This window comes from Drosophila subpulchrella, unplaced genomic scaffold (assembly GCF_014743375.2).
Source record: "Drosophila subpulchrella strain 33 F10 #4 breed RU33 unplaced genomic scaffold, RU_Dsub_v1.1 Primary Assembly Seq18, whole genome shotgun sequence".
Lineage (NCBI taxonomy): Eukaryota > Metazoa > Arthropoda > Insecta > Diptera > Drosophilidae > Drosophila > Drosophila subpulchrella.
Genome location: NW_023665515.1, coordinates 1,471,520 through 1,487,500, shown reverse-complemented (window position 1 = coordinate 1,487,500; position 15,981 = coordinate 1,471,520). Strand labels below are relative to the sequence as shown.

The 15,981-nt window shown below is 46.3% G+C and overlaps 1 protein-coding gene across 2 annotated transcripts in view; it reads left to right on the top strand.

Moving 5' to 3' along the window:
- LOC119559148 overlaps window positions 1-3,247 on the top strand; it is a 36,913-nt gene extending 33,666 nt beyond the window's left edge. For both annotated transcript variants that reach the window (XM_037872217.1, XM_037872218.1), the window contains 3 exons: window positions 1,958-2,054; window positions 2,111-2,265; window positions 2,321-3,247. In XM_037872217.1, the coding sequence (XP_037728145.1) occupies window positions 1,958-2,054; window positions 2,111-2,265; window positions 2,321-2,620 (552 nt within the window). In that variant the 3' untranslated portion in view covers window positions 2,621-3,247. The remainder of the gene's footprint in view (window positions 1-1,957; window positions 2,055-2,110; window positions 2,266-2,320) is intronic.
- Window positions 3,248-15,981: the final 12,734 nt, after the last annotated feature.

Sequence of the window (15,981 nt, the reverse complement as noted above, 5' to 3'; positions counted from 1 at the left end):
GGACAGACGGACAGACGGACAGACGGACAGACGGACAGACGGACAGACGGACAGACGGACAGACGGACAGACAGACAGACAGACAGACAGACAGACAGACAGACAGACAGACAGACAGACAGACAGGCAGACAGGCAGACAGGCAGACAGGCAGACAGGCAGACAGGCAGACAGGCAGACAGGCAGACAGGCAGACAGGCAGACAGGCAGACAGACAGGCAGACAGACAGGCAGACAGGCAGGCAGACAGGCAGGCAGGCAGACAGGCAGGCAGACAGGCAGGCAGACAGGCAGGCAGACAGGCAGGCAGACAGGCAGGCAGACAGGCAGGCAGACAGGCAGGCAGACAGGCAGGCAGACAGGCAGGCAGACAGGCAGGCAGACAGGCAGGCAGACAGGCAGGCAGACAGGCAGGCAGACAGGCAGGCAGACAGGCAGGCAGACAGGCAGGCAGACAGGCAGGCAGACAGGCAGGCAGACAGGCAGGCAGACAGGCAGGCAGACAGGCAGGCAGACAGGCAGGCAGACAGGCAGGCAGACAGGCAGGCAGACAGGCAGGCAGACAGGCAGGCAGACAGGCAGGCAGACAGGCAGGCAGACAGGCAGGCAGACAGGCAGGCAGACAGGCAGGCAGACAGGCAGGCAGACAGGCAGGCAGACAGGCAGGCAGACAGGCAGGCAGACAGGCAGGCAGACAGGCAGGCAGGCAGACAGGCAGGCAGGCAGACAGGCAGGCAGGCAGACAGGCAGGCAGTCAGACAGGCAGGCAGGCAGACAGGCAGGCAGGCAGACAGGCAGGCAGGCAGACAGGCAGGCAGGCAGACAGGCAGGCAGGCAGACAGGCAGGCAGGCAGACAGACAGACAGGCAGGCAGACAGGCAGGCAGACAGGCAGGCAGACAGGCAGGCAGGCAGACAGGCAGGCAGACAGGCAGGCAGACAGGCAGGCAGACAGGCAGGCAGACAGGCAGGCAGACAGGCAGGCAGACAGGCAGGCAGACAGGCAGGCAGACAGGCAGGCAGACAGGCAGGCAGACAGGCAGGCAGACAGGCAGGCAGACAGGCAGGCAGACAGGCAGGCAGACAGGCAGACAGGCAGGCAGACAGGCAGACAGGCAGGCAGACAGGCAGGCAGACAGGCAGGCAGACAGGCAGGCAGACAGGCAGACAGGCAGGCAGACAGGCAGGCAGACAGGCAGGCAGACAGGCAGGCAGACAGGCAGGCAGACAGGCAGGCAGACAGGCAGGCAGACAGGCAGACAGGCAGGCAGGCAGACCGGCAGGCAGACAGGCAGGCAGACCGGCAGGCAGACAGGCAGGCAGACCGGCAGGCAGACAGGCAGGCAGACAGGCAGGCAGGCAGACAGGCAGGCAGACAGGCAGGCAGACAGGCAGGCAGACAGGCAGGCAGACAGGCAGGCAGACAGGCAGGCAGACAGGCAGGCAGACAGGCAGGCAGACAGGCAGGCAGACAGGCAGGCAGACAGGCAGGCAGACAGGCAGGCAGACAGGCAGGCAGGCAGACAGGCAGGCAGACAGGCAGGCAGACAGGCAGGCAGACAGGCAGGCAGACAGGCAGGCAGGCAGACAGGCAGGCAGACAGGCAGGCAGACAGGCAGGCAGACAGACAGGCAGGCAGACAGGCAGGCAGACAGGCAGGCAGGCAGACAGGCAGGCAGACAGACAGGCAGACAGACAGGCAGACAGACAGGCAGGCAGACAGGCAGGCAGACAGGCAGACAGGCAGGCAGGCAGACAGGCAGGCAGGCAGACAGGCAGGCAGACAGGCAGGCAGACAGACAGACAGGCAGACAGGCAGGCAGACAGACAGGCAGGCAGACAGACAGGCAGGCAGACAGGCAGGCAGACAGACAGGCAGACAGACAGACAGGCAGGTCAAACGGCTTAAGCTGACAGGTTATGTAAATATTAATTATTTTCGACGTTATATTTCGCAGACAAATCCGGATATCACCGAGGATACCTTTGGGCTATTACGATCGGCGTCGGGCAAGGCCCGCCTTCTGGTAACGCAGAAAATGAAACAGTTCGAGGGTAGGTGCTTAGCATATTTCAGTTTTCGCCTGACGGATATGGTTTTTGCATTCTAGGCCTTTGCCACAACAATCTAAATCTCTCGCTGGAGGATAAGTTTCCAACAACAGTTGACGATTTACAAGGATTCTGGGACATGGTTTACTTACAGGTTGAACACTTGGATTCTGTTTTCGCTGATATTGAGCATTTGAAAGCAAATGAGTGGAAGGTTAGTGCTCCATTATTATTCGATTGAAAAAATCATTGTTCTGTGTTTTGCGCAGCGCGTGCCCGAGTCAGCCAATATTAACCCAGTAACCAGTAGGACGATTAAATCCGAAAAGATTGGAGTCTTGCAAGTGAAAGCCACCGGAAAGACAAACCACGGTATTGTAAATGGCGCCAAGGATCTTCCATCAAATTCGGCAGCATCATTAAAGCGCGAGGCGCAGAGAAAGCAGTTCCTGGAAATGAAACGTCAGCGTCGTAAGGCTATGGCTGCGGTGGCCACAGATATGCCGGCAACGATCGGCGATACTTGTGTTAGATCTAATGCGAAAGTTAATAGTGGTCACTGCGAATAATAGCTTCACATTTCTAGTTATAGCTGTACTTTAAATTAATACTCACTCAAGCGTAATGCACACAAGTATAATTAAACACTATAACAAATTCATATATATGCATAGAATTTCCTAGTTGAATTAATCCTTACCTATCTCCAACTAAAGTGTACGTGGTGGAGCTCCCTATCATTACTTTATAACTGTCCCAAGGTGTCACAAATCTACAAGACAACCATAGAATGTGCTATTACCAAAGCAATTAAAGCACTTTTGCGTACTATCATTAATAGCCACTTGCCGAAAATTGTTTATAAAAATTGCGGTGAGACTTCGCCCGTAATTGCTTTGAGTTACTTCACTATATTTGAAAGACATTTATTCTTAAGTAATAATAATTTAATTACAATAATACATAAGTTTTTGTTTTAAAATGAATTTTTGCCAAAGTAAAATATCTAAATTATACGTGGGATATTTGGGAATCTTAAAATTTTGAAAAATTAAAAGATAATTAAAAGAGAAACTAAATATATAATACTCATCAGTTTATTTAAAATTTTTGTAAAATCAATTATACTTTACTATTGGTAAACACTTATTTTGAATTAAATCTGCAAAGGAGAGGGCCGTTTATGAAGTGCTGTATTTTATTTCTTTCTGTTACTGATTACTTTAATTTTTTATAATTGGTAATCTTTTTTTTCAACGCCAGGGACCAAATAAAAAACAAAAAACCCTACAGTCGGTGTCTCGACTATCAGATACCTGCTAATCTGTTTCAAATAAATGAAAATCGAATGGCGTTTCTATTAGCGCGGCACACGTGCAAGCGCCACGGCACCTAGCGAAAGGTATCGGTACTATAGACCAAGTCAAAGCCACGGCACCTAGCGGACGGTAGCTATACTACTTACCATGCCAATACCTGTTTAACTTAGTCATAACATTTAAAATAACAATGCGATTGGCAGGACTTAGATAGGTATTGATCAACAAAATTAGTTCCAATTTACACTTTAAAAAAATTTAAAATGTGGGCGCTTCACAGGTTTTATATGTTTTGTCAACATTTTGCATAGCTATTTTACGTGTTACTACCCTGTAAGCAAAAGGGAGATAATTTCATCGCCTATAGTCCAGAAGTCGGTTCTTAGTAACTTCTGGAAGACAAATACGCGATGAAACACATTTTACAAAAACTCGATATACATACATACATCGCGTAAATTTCACTTTAGACACTTCTCGACGATAGCACACACTTTACAAAACAAAACTTTTAAGACACGTCTGGGCGATAGAAAGACGATACACATTTTACAAAAACCCAATTATTGGGAAAAAACTGTCTTCCGAATGACTTCTAGAAGTTGAAAAGAAGATAGGTAGAAAAAGTAAAAATAAAGCTCACGCTATAAAAGGAGGTCGATATAATTTGCCGTTACCCCTATATTTCTGAAAATTCTTTGAGTCTCCCTTTTGACCCACGCTATTTTTTTTTCGCCCGAGTGTCATTTCGTTTTGCGATTTGTCTGTTTTCAGCGCGGTTTTTTTTTATCAAATTTGCTTGTTAATACAAATTGCTTTGTTTTTCTAAATGTTCTTAATTGTGTATCATATTAAAATGTCCATCGCAATAAAGGGTGCGAAATTACGTGCTTTGCGTGAAGCTGTACAATTATTTTAAGCTAGCTGTGGACAATTCTTGGCGTGCAACTGCAGAGGAACCAAGCATTTAAAGGTTCTCCACATATTTGATTATAAAAGGTAATGCCTTCAAGTTTATTTTTATTTTGACTGTTTCTGTTTCTTTTAGAAATGGCTACTAGTAAATTTCTCATGTCAACGAAGATTGACATTATTAAAATTGCTCAGCAGCATTTCCTACATGCCAGGGACCGTATCTACAAGCGGACAAGGCCATTATAAGAAAAGTAAATGCAAAATGGGTAAAACAAATTTTTGGTTAACGATTTTTCAATTGGGTAAGATTCATCTAGGTGTCTTCTACAAGCATATGTAAAGTCCATTCTGAGTGACTTCCAGAAGTGACTTTGGCGGCACCTCATGAAGTTACTTCGGCGATATCGCATTCGGATTGCGGAAGTGACTCCTGTCGGGGAAAAAATGTGTCACTTCGGAGTTACTTTTCGACGTCACTTTTGCGTTACTTCAGGAAGTGTCGCCGTAGTCACTTCTGACTTTGCAACAATTACTGTAACCAAACAGTTGGGCTTGACTTCTCCTTGAATGCGATTGTCTGAAAGAGATATGCCGAATCGTGAGTCGGTCAATTTTGCGAAGTATTGATACTTGTCCCGTAGCCATAAAGGTCCATTCCACCACAAATGAAAGTCCATGAGGTCAGCAGCCATCAGACCCCTGAAAGCGCAGTGTGCTGGGTTTGATTTGGATGATGATGTCAATGATTTCTGAGGTTCTGTTTTGTATTTGCTGAAGCGTTCGAGCTTCACTTTAGACTGTCTTTGGTCCTGTCGTCAAAGACCATGTCGTCCGTCAACTTGTTGGTGTCTTCGACCTTCTCCAGTACCTTATCCGGTTCGGCTAGAAAGACCTTAACACAAGCTTTTCTTATTTCGAATCGAACCATGACGTCCAACTTATTTAGCTGCAGCAGGCAGCGTGGACCTTATTTTCCTTACCACCTTTTTGATGGGCCAAACATCTGGATTCTCGGACACGTCAGTACCTGCCCAAGGTTTGGCCTTTGGGCAACCAGATACGAGCCGGGGCCTCCTCGAAATCTCCCTGGCGTGTACGAGCCTTATGATCGCAGACCGCCCCAAGTGGTGCCAATCTTGCCAATACATGGAGGTCCCTAAAACACCCGTCCTCGCACGCAGTGGGCACGGGTCGCATGACACGCCTGACTTAAGGGGAGGTAGTTTAAAGACCTGCCAGGATCAGCCCGATTACGATTCTTCTTTACTGATACGGACACGGATCCAATTCCAGCCGCCCTCACACTACCAATGGCTTGCACAGATGTGCAGGTACCCCCCCCCCCCATTGGCTTTCGGCCAAAATACAGTCATAGCGCTTTTGATTTGCCACCTGTATATATTGAAGCACCTGCTCTAAATTATTTATTCAATATTTAAATTTTTAAAAATTTAGAAAAGCAAAACGAATGGAGTAGACACTGAGCACAACCCTCCCTTGGCTGAATATCATATTCCTAGCCCTTAACCACACACCCCTCATACGGCTGGACATTAAGGTAATATTTATACTAGTTAAATTTATTAAGTTGTGTGGACTGTATTTAACTTTATTCTTGCCAGTTGCGAAGGCCTACTTGATACTGAGTTGAATTTCACAAAAAGACGCCGTCGTTGCAGCGTTGCCAGAAGCGTAAAAACAATATATATGTCTGTTTTCGTTTACATAAGTTAAATATAGAGGATAGAGATGGCATTATGGTTCTAAATATGAGAGTTTAAATAGTGCAACCGTTCAGTGAACATCTGGGCTCGCCCTAAAACACAGTTTCTGAATTGGGCAAAACGGCTATCTTCGTGATTTGGTCTGATCATCTCTCCTGTTGATGTTTTAAATTTGACTGCTCGAGCAAGGTTATCCTTCCTGGTGGTGTATCGGACTCCTTAACGAGAACGACATCACCGATTGAAAGGACGTGGTTGCAGATAAGTTAGATACTCCTGATGCCATTTCTTCCAGAATCCTTGGAGCATAGCCTGGATGCTTTGCCAATACCCTAATCGGCTCACAGGGATGTGTCTTAAGTCAGGATCTGGCACGGTGGTTAAAGGTCGCCCAATTAAGAAGTGGGCGGGTATCCGATGCGTACCATAAGGACTGTAAATTTATCACTACGCTGATTTGAGCATGCCACATGCGCATCTGTTCGAAAGTGAGCGTTGAATTGCGGAGATGCATCCGACAGCGTTGACGAAAGCAGAATAAACAGTCGATTCTGCGAATGAGATTACGTGCCCCAGTTATCCAGAATCTCTGCGGAACGATTATAAACAGAGAGCAAACGCCAGGGTAAAGGTTTACTCGTTGCGATTGGTGCAGTCGTCCGCCTATCCTCAGCAAACAGTTTTCGTCGATCACTGCGCGTGTTTTCTACAAATGCTGCCCGAATCTCTCCAAATGTAAGAGCTCTTGAGTCTTTGTTGAAGGATAGACTTTGTATCCGTTGAATGAATCGCTTCACATAGACGACAATGTGAACGAGCTTGATTCAAGAAGTAACTCTTACGATCAGCTCATCGAGTGGATAAACCTTGCAACAGGAAATGTAGCCAAAAAGTTGGACTTGACTGCTCCTTGAACGAATCCAAGTTCAAGGGCCAAAGTTTTTAGAAAATAATCTTAAACTGAATTACAATGGGTGCCAAGAGTCAGAGAGGATCAAATATCCTCGAGGCATCTGAGAAGACATGCCTCTTTGCCTACGTTGTATGTCAGAATGTCTTTTTCTGCATACCAGTATAGTTCAAGAACTTTTGTCGGGTCACGCAGCTGCAGCAGCTAATTATCTTCTGAATCCGGTCTCTTATATTAATTGCATCGCGAAAGGTATCTCTCTCTATCTAGCTCTCATATTGCTTACTTGCATTCTTGGGCCCAGCATTCGGCTGGCTGTCCCTTTGTAAAATCAGTACGAGTTCTGATCTCGACATTAAACGCACTCTCGTCTCGCCTGCTGTATTCTTTCGCTAATAAATTGTTAACAAGCATAAAACAACCCGAAATTTCGTATTTTAATTTTGCAACAACTAAAAAAAAGCTTATTCAACATTGGTCAACATTGTTGCGGAGCAACAAATCATTTGTTGAAAAGAAAAAAGCAATAAAGCTTTAAATGCAGTGACGCTATAAATAAATAGCATTTTGCGATTGCGGAAATTTGCATATAAGGCGCAAAATCGGTTATACATAAAAGCGTACATTGCCAAGTAACGGGTTGTTATTCCTTCGTTTCCTTTGCGCTCATCTTCCCGCTAAAACCGAATTTCGAGCATTTCGACTGCTGGGTTTGTTGTTGTTGTAGCCATGCCTACGGGAATTTTTGGAGATGTTACCGCTGATGCAAGATAGGTAGGTAGGTGCGGTTGGAGATTAGATATCTAATCCCCCCCTTACGCCACACTGGGGTACCCCTTTGTGATACCACGTGATCTCTGTGCAGATTCATTTCCCTAGCTCATGGGTTTTTTGTTATTACGAAATAGTTTGTTCTTTTTGGGAAACATAAGAGTTTTGGAATGCTTACGCCCTAAATGGCCGCAAGGTTCGGAAGTGTGTAGCTCCCTAGGCACCTCCTACGTTCAATGCTCTCCTCCTCGTTCATCTGCTTGCAGCTGTGGCAGTAGTTGTGGTTACTGAGTCCCAGCCTGCGCGCATGAGTCCCTAGAAGACAATGGCCCGTGAGGTCATTTAGGAGAGTGGAGATGTCTTCCCTATTACATTGTAGGAGAGTATTAGTTCTTTTGGAGTTGTAATTTGGCCACGTGAGTCTAGAATTGTGGCATGTTGAGATTGAACTCCATCGGTTGTAGGAGAGGGTGTTCAGTCTCTGTCTGAGGTGGAGCTTGCAGGTAGCCATGGGCATACCCACCGTCTCCTTAAAGGATGTCGGCGGTTGTCCCTTGTCTTGCTAGCTCGTCTGCTATGCAGTTTCCCTTAATATTAAGGTGTCCAGGCACCCAGATGAGGTCGATTCTCAGATGAGTGGCCATCTCGTTCAGAGATATGCGGCTTTCAGAGATAGTTTTTGAGTTTGTTGTGTAGGAGTCGAGGGCCCTGAGGGCTGCTTGACTATCCGAAAAGATGAATATGTCTATGTCGTGATGTTTTGATGTGTCCAGGTGGGACATGGCTGCCTGAATTGCCATGACTTCCGCTTGGAAAGCACTACAGTGGTCTGGTAGGCAGAATGAGACTTTTATGTCTAGTTCGGGAGAGAAGACTCCCCCACCTGTTTGGGAGTTAGGCTTGGAGCCGTCTGTGTATATGTTGACGGCGTTTTCGAGTTGGTGTGGGAGATTGTCCCAGTCTGTACGGGTAGGAATGAAGATCCTGTATCATCTTTCGAAGTTGACTATGGGTGGAACGTAGTCTGTAATATGTGGTATATATATCTGAATTGTTAGGATACTGCAGTGACTCCGTTCGTGGAGCCTCATCGCTGTTGCAGATCCCCAGCTTTTGGCAAGTAGGTCCAGGGGTTGAAGGTCGAGGATTGTGTTTAGTGCTTCAGTGGCGGTGGTGCGTAGCGCCCTGTTGTCTGTCCAGTGGAGCTTTTTGTCAAGGATGCACCTAAGTTCTTTGCTTGGTTGCTGAGGGTTAGGCGCGTTTGGTGTAGTTTTGGGAGAGTTCGATTTGGTATCTTATACTTCCTTGTAAATAGAACTAGTTTCGTCTTTTCTGGGTTAACTCCCAGTCCACAATCGGCTGTGCACCTTGAGAGGGTGGATGGGGCAGTCTCCATCATACTGCAAAGAGCTTGCGGGAATTTACCCTGCAGTAGGATACCCACGTCATCCGCCTAGGCTACCACTTTACTTCCCGCTTTTTCTAAAAGTGATAGTAGTTTGTTGACCACTATAACCCATAGAAGAGGTGAGAGTACACCCCCTTGTGGGGTTCCTCTGCTGACATTCCTGGTCGAGTGAGCTAATCCCATAGTGGAGTACACTACTCTGCTGGTAAGCATGGTGTGTATGAGTCCCACTATGGGCCGCTCAATGCCCAGTCCAGTTCTTAATTCGGAAACCTTTTTCTATACTGAATACTAGAGAGCCGCTGATGCAAACAGGGCAAGGCAACTGCTTTATTTAATAGAGTGGAGCGTTTAGTGGATTCCCTATCAAAAGCGGCGTTAACTTTTTGCAACGAATCCGGTCTTCACGTGAGGTTGGAGTTAATTGATGAGCTTCAAGAATCATTTAAAAATGTACTCGGTGAGCTCGAAGAATTGGATTTCGAGGAAATTTAAAGTGATTTGAGTGAGAAATTTGACAACATTCTCGTAGTTTTGAAGTCATCGGTTCGAGCCGAAATTTCAAAGCGCGCCTCACTGCTTTTATCGCACTCAACTTTTGCTGACGGCATCACTCTCGGAGTTTTCGGCCCCCAGCAGCGACAGTCTCGACATAGGGCAACATTACTGCCCCCACTTGAGCTTCCAAAATTCGCTGGAGGTTATGCAAATTGGTCTGATTTTTACTCAATGTTTATGACGATCATAGATAGTCATCCGGACCTCACCAACGTAGAAAAGCTGCAGCATCTACGATCATGCCTGAGGGACGCTGCGTTGGAAACTATTCGCCCGCTAAAAAATTTCGGATGGCAACTAAGCAATCGTTTGGTTTTTCATGCACGCATTGCTGAGATCCTGTGACTAAAGGCGATGCAGAGTGGTTCCGTCTCGACACTTCGGGAGCTGTCAGAAAAATACGACGCTCATATCCGCGCTCTCAAAGGACTGGGCATGACGGAACAAATCGCAGGATGCATCATCGTCCAAGTCCTGTTCCAAAGGTTGAATCCGGCCAGTCAGGCAAAGTGGGAAGAGAATTTACAGGACCCTTCCTTCGTCAGCTTAATTCCTACGTGGGAGTCAATGGCATAATTGATGCCGGACGTCGGAGACTATGGATTTCGCCATGGCAAACTATGCGCCGGGCAATCAGTTGGGAAGTAACAGAATACCCAATTCGCGTAGATCAGCGTTTGTTGCCTCGAATTCTAACCCTTGGATCAGTATATTCTGTAATGATGCGGGTCACTCCATTTCTTATTGTCAGAATTTTAAAGCCCTGTCTCCTACGAACAGGCTTCAAGAAAGGAAACGGCTCGGTCTTTGCATAAATTGTATTAAGGTTGGTCATCAAGTTTTTTTTTTATTTTTTTTTTTTATTTTTTATTTATTTATTTTTTTTTTTTTTTTTTTAAGTTAGGCAATGCAATTCCAGTAATTCTCGTGCATGCGGATCTAAGCACCACACCCTGCTTCACCTGGGAAACTTAGCTTCCTTTTCTTCAAAAGAAGGAGCACAGCTTTAGGAGCAGTTCCCTCTGCCTCCCCTCTGCACTGCCTTCCACTTCGACTGCTCTTATTGCACAGGATTTTAGTAATGATATTGTGCTCTTAGCAACGGCTAGCGTTCCGGGGTTTTTGCTCCCTGTCGGGCTGTACTCGATTCGGGCTCCCAACTGCATCTAATAACGTCCGGATTCGCAAACCAGCTTTAAATAAAGAAGATAAAATCTTCAGCATCTGTAACTGGAATAGGAGATTCCAGTTTTGTGACGGTTGGTCACTCGGTTAATATTACGATTACGAACCTTACCGCGGTGATTGCGCCGAACATAACAGATCGATAGCCTATCTTCAATGTCGACATCGGCAACTGGAACATAGCTAAAAATACAGTTAGCTGACCCAAGGTTTTATACTCCCCCGCGGGTGGACCTTATAATCGGAGCCAGCCTCTTTTACGAGATGGTATGCGTTAGCCAAATCAAGCTTCCACCTGGATTACCCCTATTTCCAAAGACGCGTCTGGGTTGGGTTGTTTCTGGAGGTTATGGCCTCTCCGAATGCTCGTCCCTAATGTCGTCTCAAGATGTACCCCTGGCTAGTAGGGAGAATAGTTTCGATCGGATAGATGATCTTCCTCGACGATTTTGGGAAGTGGAAAGCTGCGCCGAGCCCATTATACGCGCTACTAAGGAAGAATTGGACTGTGATGCACATTTCGTAAGACACGTCGTTCGTTTGCCAGCTGGTGATTATTCTGTTCGGCTACCTGCCAAGCTCAATTTAGAACTCTTGGGAGAGTTCTACCAGCAAGCTTATCGAAGGTTCTTGTCCCTAGAGAGAAAGCTGAATTGTCAGCGAGCCTTGATAGAGGAATAACTTGATCTAGGACATATGTCACCAGATTCTGCCGCTGACACCGGGTCGTGCCGATACTTCTTGCCTCATCATTGATAGCTCTAGATAGCTCCACCTTGTGGTGGAAGCTTTGTAGCTTCGCGAAGTTTTTGATGGATCGGCGGCCAGTTCCTCAGGCTATTCTCTTAACGATGTTCTTATGGCAGGCTCTGTAATTCAGCCTGTTACAGATTTTTCTTCGGTTTCGTTCACACCCAGTAGCAAGCACAGGACATTTGTTGTGTTAGGGTTCAGCCTGACGACAGCCTTTTGTAATGCATTTTGTGGAGGGATTGTGGGTGTTTAGGCTAGTGTTTATGGCACGAAGCCAGCATCATTTATGGCTGTGCGAGCTATGCATAAGTTGTCAGCAGTCGAGCATACAGCGTATCCTCTTGGGGCTGAGATCATTTGTCGCGATTTTTATGTAGATGATTTGATATCTGGAGCCAGATCCAAGGGAATTTTTAATCTTAGAAAGTGGTGCTCGAATGTGTCAGCTGTTTTGGATGGAGTTGCAGACAAGGATAAGGAGTCTTATTTGGAGTTTGCTGGTGGCACTGGTTTTGCAAAGAACCCTAGGTCTCGCTTGAGATCCAGTTTCTGACCAGTTATTGTTTTCCTTTTCGGTCTTACAGTCAGCATCAAGCCCCTGCAGGCGATCTGTCCTGTCTGCAATAGAGTGATTTTACGACGAGTGACCAACTCCTCTCGGGTTGGTTGGTCCTGTGATCACAAAAGCGAAAGTTTTCCTTCAACAACAAGGAGAAGTTATCCTGGGATGAAAGCCTTCCTGAGTCACAGAATGCAGAATGGTTCTTTCTCAAAACTCTGAGAGTGAGATTCATGGATTTTGTGATGCCAGCATAGAAGCATATGGTTCCTGTGTGCACATCGTTTGCAACGGCCGATCTCAATTACTTTGCTCAAAGTCAACCCCCTTGAGAAAAAAACACTCACTGTGCCCAAGCTGGAACTTTGTGGGGCTGAACTCCTGTCTAGGTTCATCGCAGAAGTGGCTAGGAAGAATGTATTTGAGGGAATATTGTACTGCTGGAGCGACTCTGCTGTTGCGCTCTCATAGATCCGAGACTAGCCCTCCAGATTCAATATTTTTGTAGCGAACCGAACCAAAATTCCTTTGTGGCCCAAAAGCTGACTGGCCGACCCCAATCATTGCTGAAAAACCAACGCTTGAAGCTCGCCGAAGGATTCTACTAATAAAATCTCCTTACGAAGACACAGTGGCCAGTTCAAAATTTGCCAATTCCTTTGCTGCCACTCAAAGAATTTTCGGATACGTTTATAAGTTTAGTAGTCGCATCCGTCGCTTTACGTTCTCGGTGTCTGATTTTCAAGGCGGTGCTCTGCTGTTGCTTTGTCTTGTCCAGCGCTCACATTTATGGGATGACATCAAATCATTGCAGTCAAAAGGATTGGTGCACTCATCCAGCTCGCTCGCATCTCTTTCGCCATTCATTGATCAACTTGGCCCTCTTAGAGTGGATGACCGGCTAAGGAATTCTTCGCTGGACTTAAATGGGCGCCATCCTATTATATTACCACGGAGTCATACGGTTACTATTGCCCTTATTGCTCCCATTCATGAACACAATCTGCACAATGGGCCACGGGCACTACTCTGCATAATTCGATCCCAATATTCAATGTTGGGGAGAGGAAGACGGTGATGAAGGCAGTAAACAAATGTATTAGATGCTTTCGAATAAAGCCTCGCGTAGTGGAGCATATGATGGCGGATCTTCCAAAGGAACGACTTGATGGTTCTCAAGCATTCGAAGTCACTGGCATTGACTTTTGCGGGCCATTTCTCTTTAAGTCAGAGGTGCAAAGCAAGCCTCCAGTAAAATGCTACGTTTATGTATTCATTCATTCACAAAGGCTATTCATTTGGAGTTGATCGAGGATCCCTCTACGGTGTCGTTTCTACATGGCCTCAAACGATTTATATGCACTAGAAGAAGGCCACGGCAGATTTGGTCTGATAATGCAACCAACAACAACTTTGTTGGCGCTGGCAATGAACTGCTCGAATTAAGGCGTCTATTCCTCAGCAATGATCATCAGAGAGCTACATTGGACTTTTGCCTAGCGGATGCTATTGATTGGTGTTTCATTCCTCCTAGGTCGCCACACTTTGGGAAGCGGCTGTGAAGATCGCTAAGCATCAGCCGGTTGTGACCAGTCTTAGCTTCAATCGCTCGAATGGATGGCAACGCGTGGCGTTCTTGCAGCAGATCTTTTGGTCCCGATGGAAGGAAGAATACTTAACACTACTGCAGCAGCGCTCCAAGTGGCGCACCCCAAGTCCTGGCCTGGTCGTCGATGTCTTAGTTCTGGGCAAGGACGAAAACTTGCCTCCCATGAAGTGGCCCCTCGCCAGAGTGATTGAACTTCTGTTCGGTGGAGATGGCGTTGCTCGAGTTGCTGTTCTGAAGACAGCATCAGGAGTGATAAAGCGAGCAGTAAACAAGCTGTGTCTTCTACTCCTTTAGGATGATGTTGAAACCCAGGCTTCCAACGGGGGGAGTATGTCGGGTCACGAAGCCACAGCAGCTAATTAACTTCTGAATCCGGTCTCTTATATTAACTGCATCGCGAAAGGTATCTCTCTCTAACTAGCTCGCTCATTTTATGTACTTGCATTCTTGGGCACAGCATTCGGCTGGCTGTCCCTTTGGTAAAATCAGTTCGAATTCTGATCTCGACATTAAAAGCACTCTCGTCTAGCCTGCAGTACTCTTTCGCTAATAAATTGTTAACGAGCAATAACTAATAATTAAGCCTATTAGTTCAAGAACTTTAACTGGCGACAATTGTGCGTTGGTATCATCCATTTGTATAAATGAGATATTAGATACCCATTTTCCGAGTTCAATATTTGCGGAAGACATCGACTGAATTTACTCGTTTCGATTTTGAAGTAACTCATCCTCACTGTTTGACCCATTAGGATTTTTGAAGCATTTGGGTATTCCCCTTGATTATCTACAGTGACGTTCCTTAGGCTGCAGTGCATAATTGGAAATGCTTCATCAGATCTGATGTACTTTCTTTCCAAACGATTTTCTGAGAGTTTTGGTGCCGTTCGATAACCCATATTTAGCGGAACATTTTAACAATATCCGCTGAGAATGCGAACTTGTATATTCGAATGCGTAGGCACGCAGAGTGTTATTTAACGTCTTACCATTAGCGTCGCGAAAGGATCCATAAAAAACCAGTCGCAGTTTTCGGCCTAGCACTGTGTGGCGGATAAGAAAGAACTGATTCCCAGTAGCGACTTCCTCTGTCGGCACCTAACGCATGTGCATCAGATTAATATTCTCCCGCAAAAAGTATACGTATACTTCCGCGGCTGCTCGTTTTGTTGTAGTAAACCACCGATTTGAAACGTTTGAGAGCACCATGTAGGGTTTCTCCGAGTTCAGGATTTTCCGTGTTGAACGAATGTTCAACGACATACTTCCTGTTTAAATCGCGACTGTGGGTGGAAAGTGGGAGAAAGTGCTTCTCGACCTGTTCGTTTTCCGGCTCCAATTTTGTGCTGCTTTAAACGTTCTCCAGTTCCCATAACTTCTGAAGCGTGTAGTCGATATCCATTGTTGTGGTTGGTGCATAAGCGTTGCTTGCGTTCGATGTGACGTGTGAAGTTATAACCCATCCGAATACCGATGAAATGGCGATAAGATTACCCTTGTTTTCGTACATCCCAGTAGTATATCAACTGGTGTGTTTGCGTTGAAATGTGTATCCGCCAACTGCAGATCCTTAAAATCCTCGAGTTTCGATCAGTCGATATTTTGGAATTCCAGAATTCCGTTACATGTGTGGATTTTGCAGTGCCTTGGGTGCCCTCTCCTTGTGCGAAATGACTGAGTGGCAGTGATTTGTTGTTATCTGGGCAAGATTCCTAACATCCTGTGGTTTCGGTAGGATATGAAGAAGGGAGTGATGATTTTCTTTGCATTGCCAGCATTTGTATGTTGACTTGCACCTGTTTGTAACGAACATCCGCTAAATAAAAAAACTAAGGCTGGGTGTTACGGACGGGTTAGAGCGCACGCAAAAATGTCAATCGGCTTTGGCTCGTTGGCTAGTGGGGTGGATCTTTGCTCTAACCCATCATTGCCTCTTCGATTATTAGCAAAACTCGGATTGCGTGCAAAGACAAACCAAAACTAAGGCCGGGGAGGGAAAGCACTACTATACTTGGTCTATTGTTGGGCGCAAGGCCCCCTACACCTGCGATCGAGTCTACCGCTTTTCCACCTCAGCTGTTAAGGAGGCGGCATTCAGACCACCCTTCCATTGGCCGTTCCATAACCATCTTCCTTTTCTTCAGAACGGCCCCTTCGCGGTTGTGGCTCTACGGGGGTCTCATGTCCGCCGAGGACAAACACTTAATTTACCACGTTAT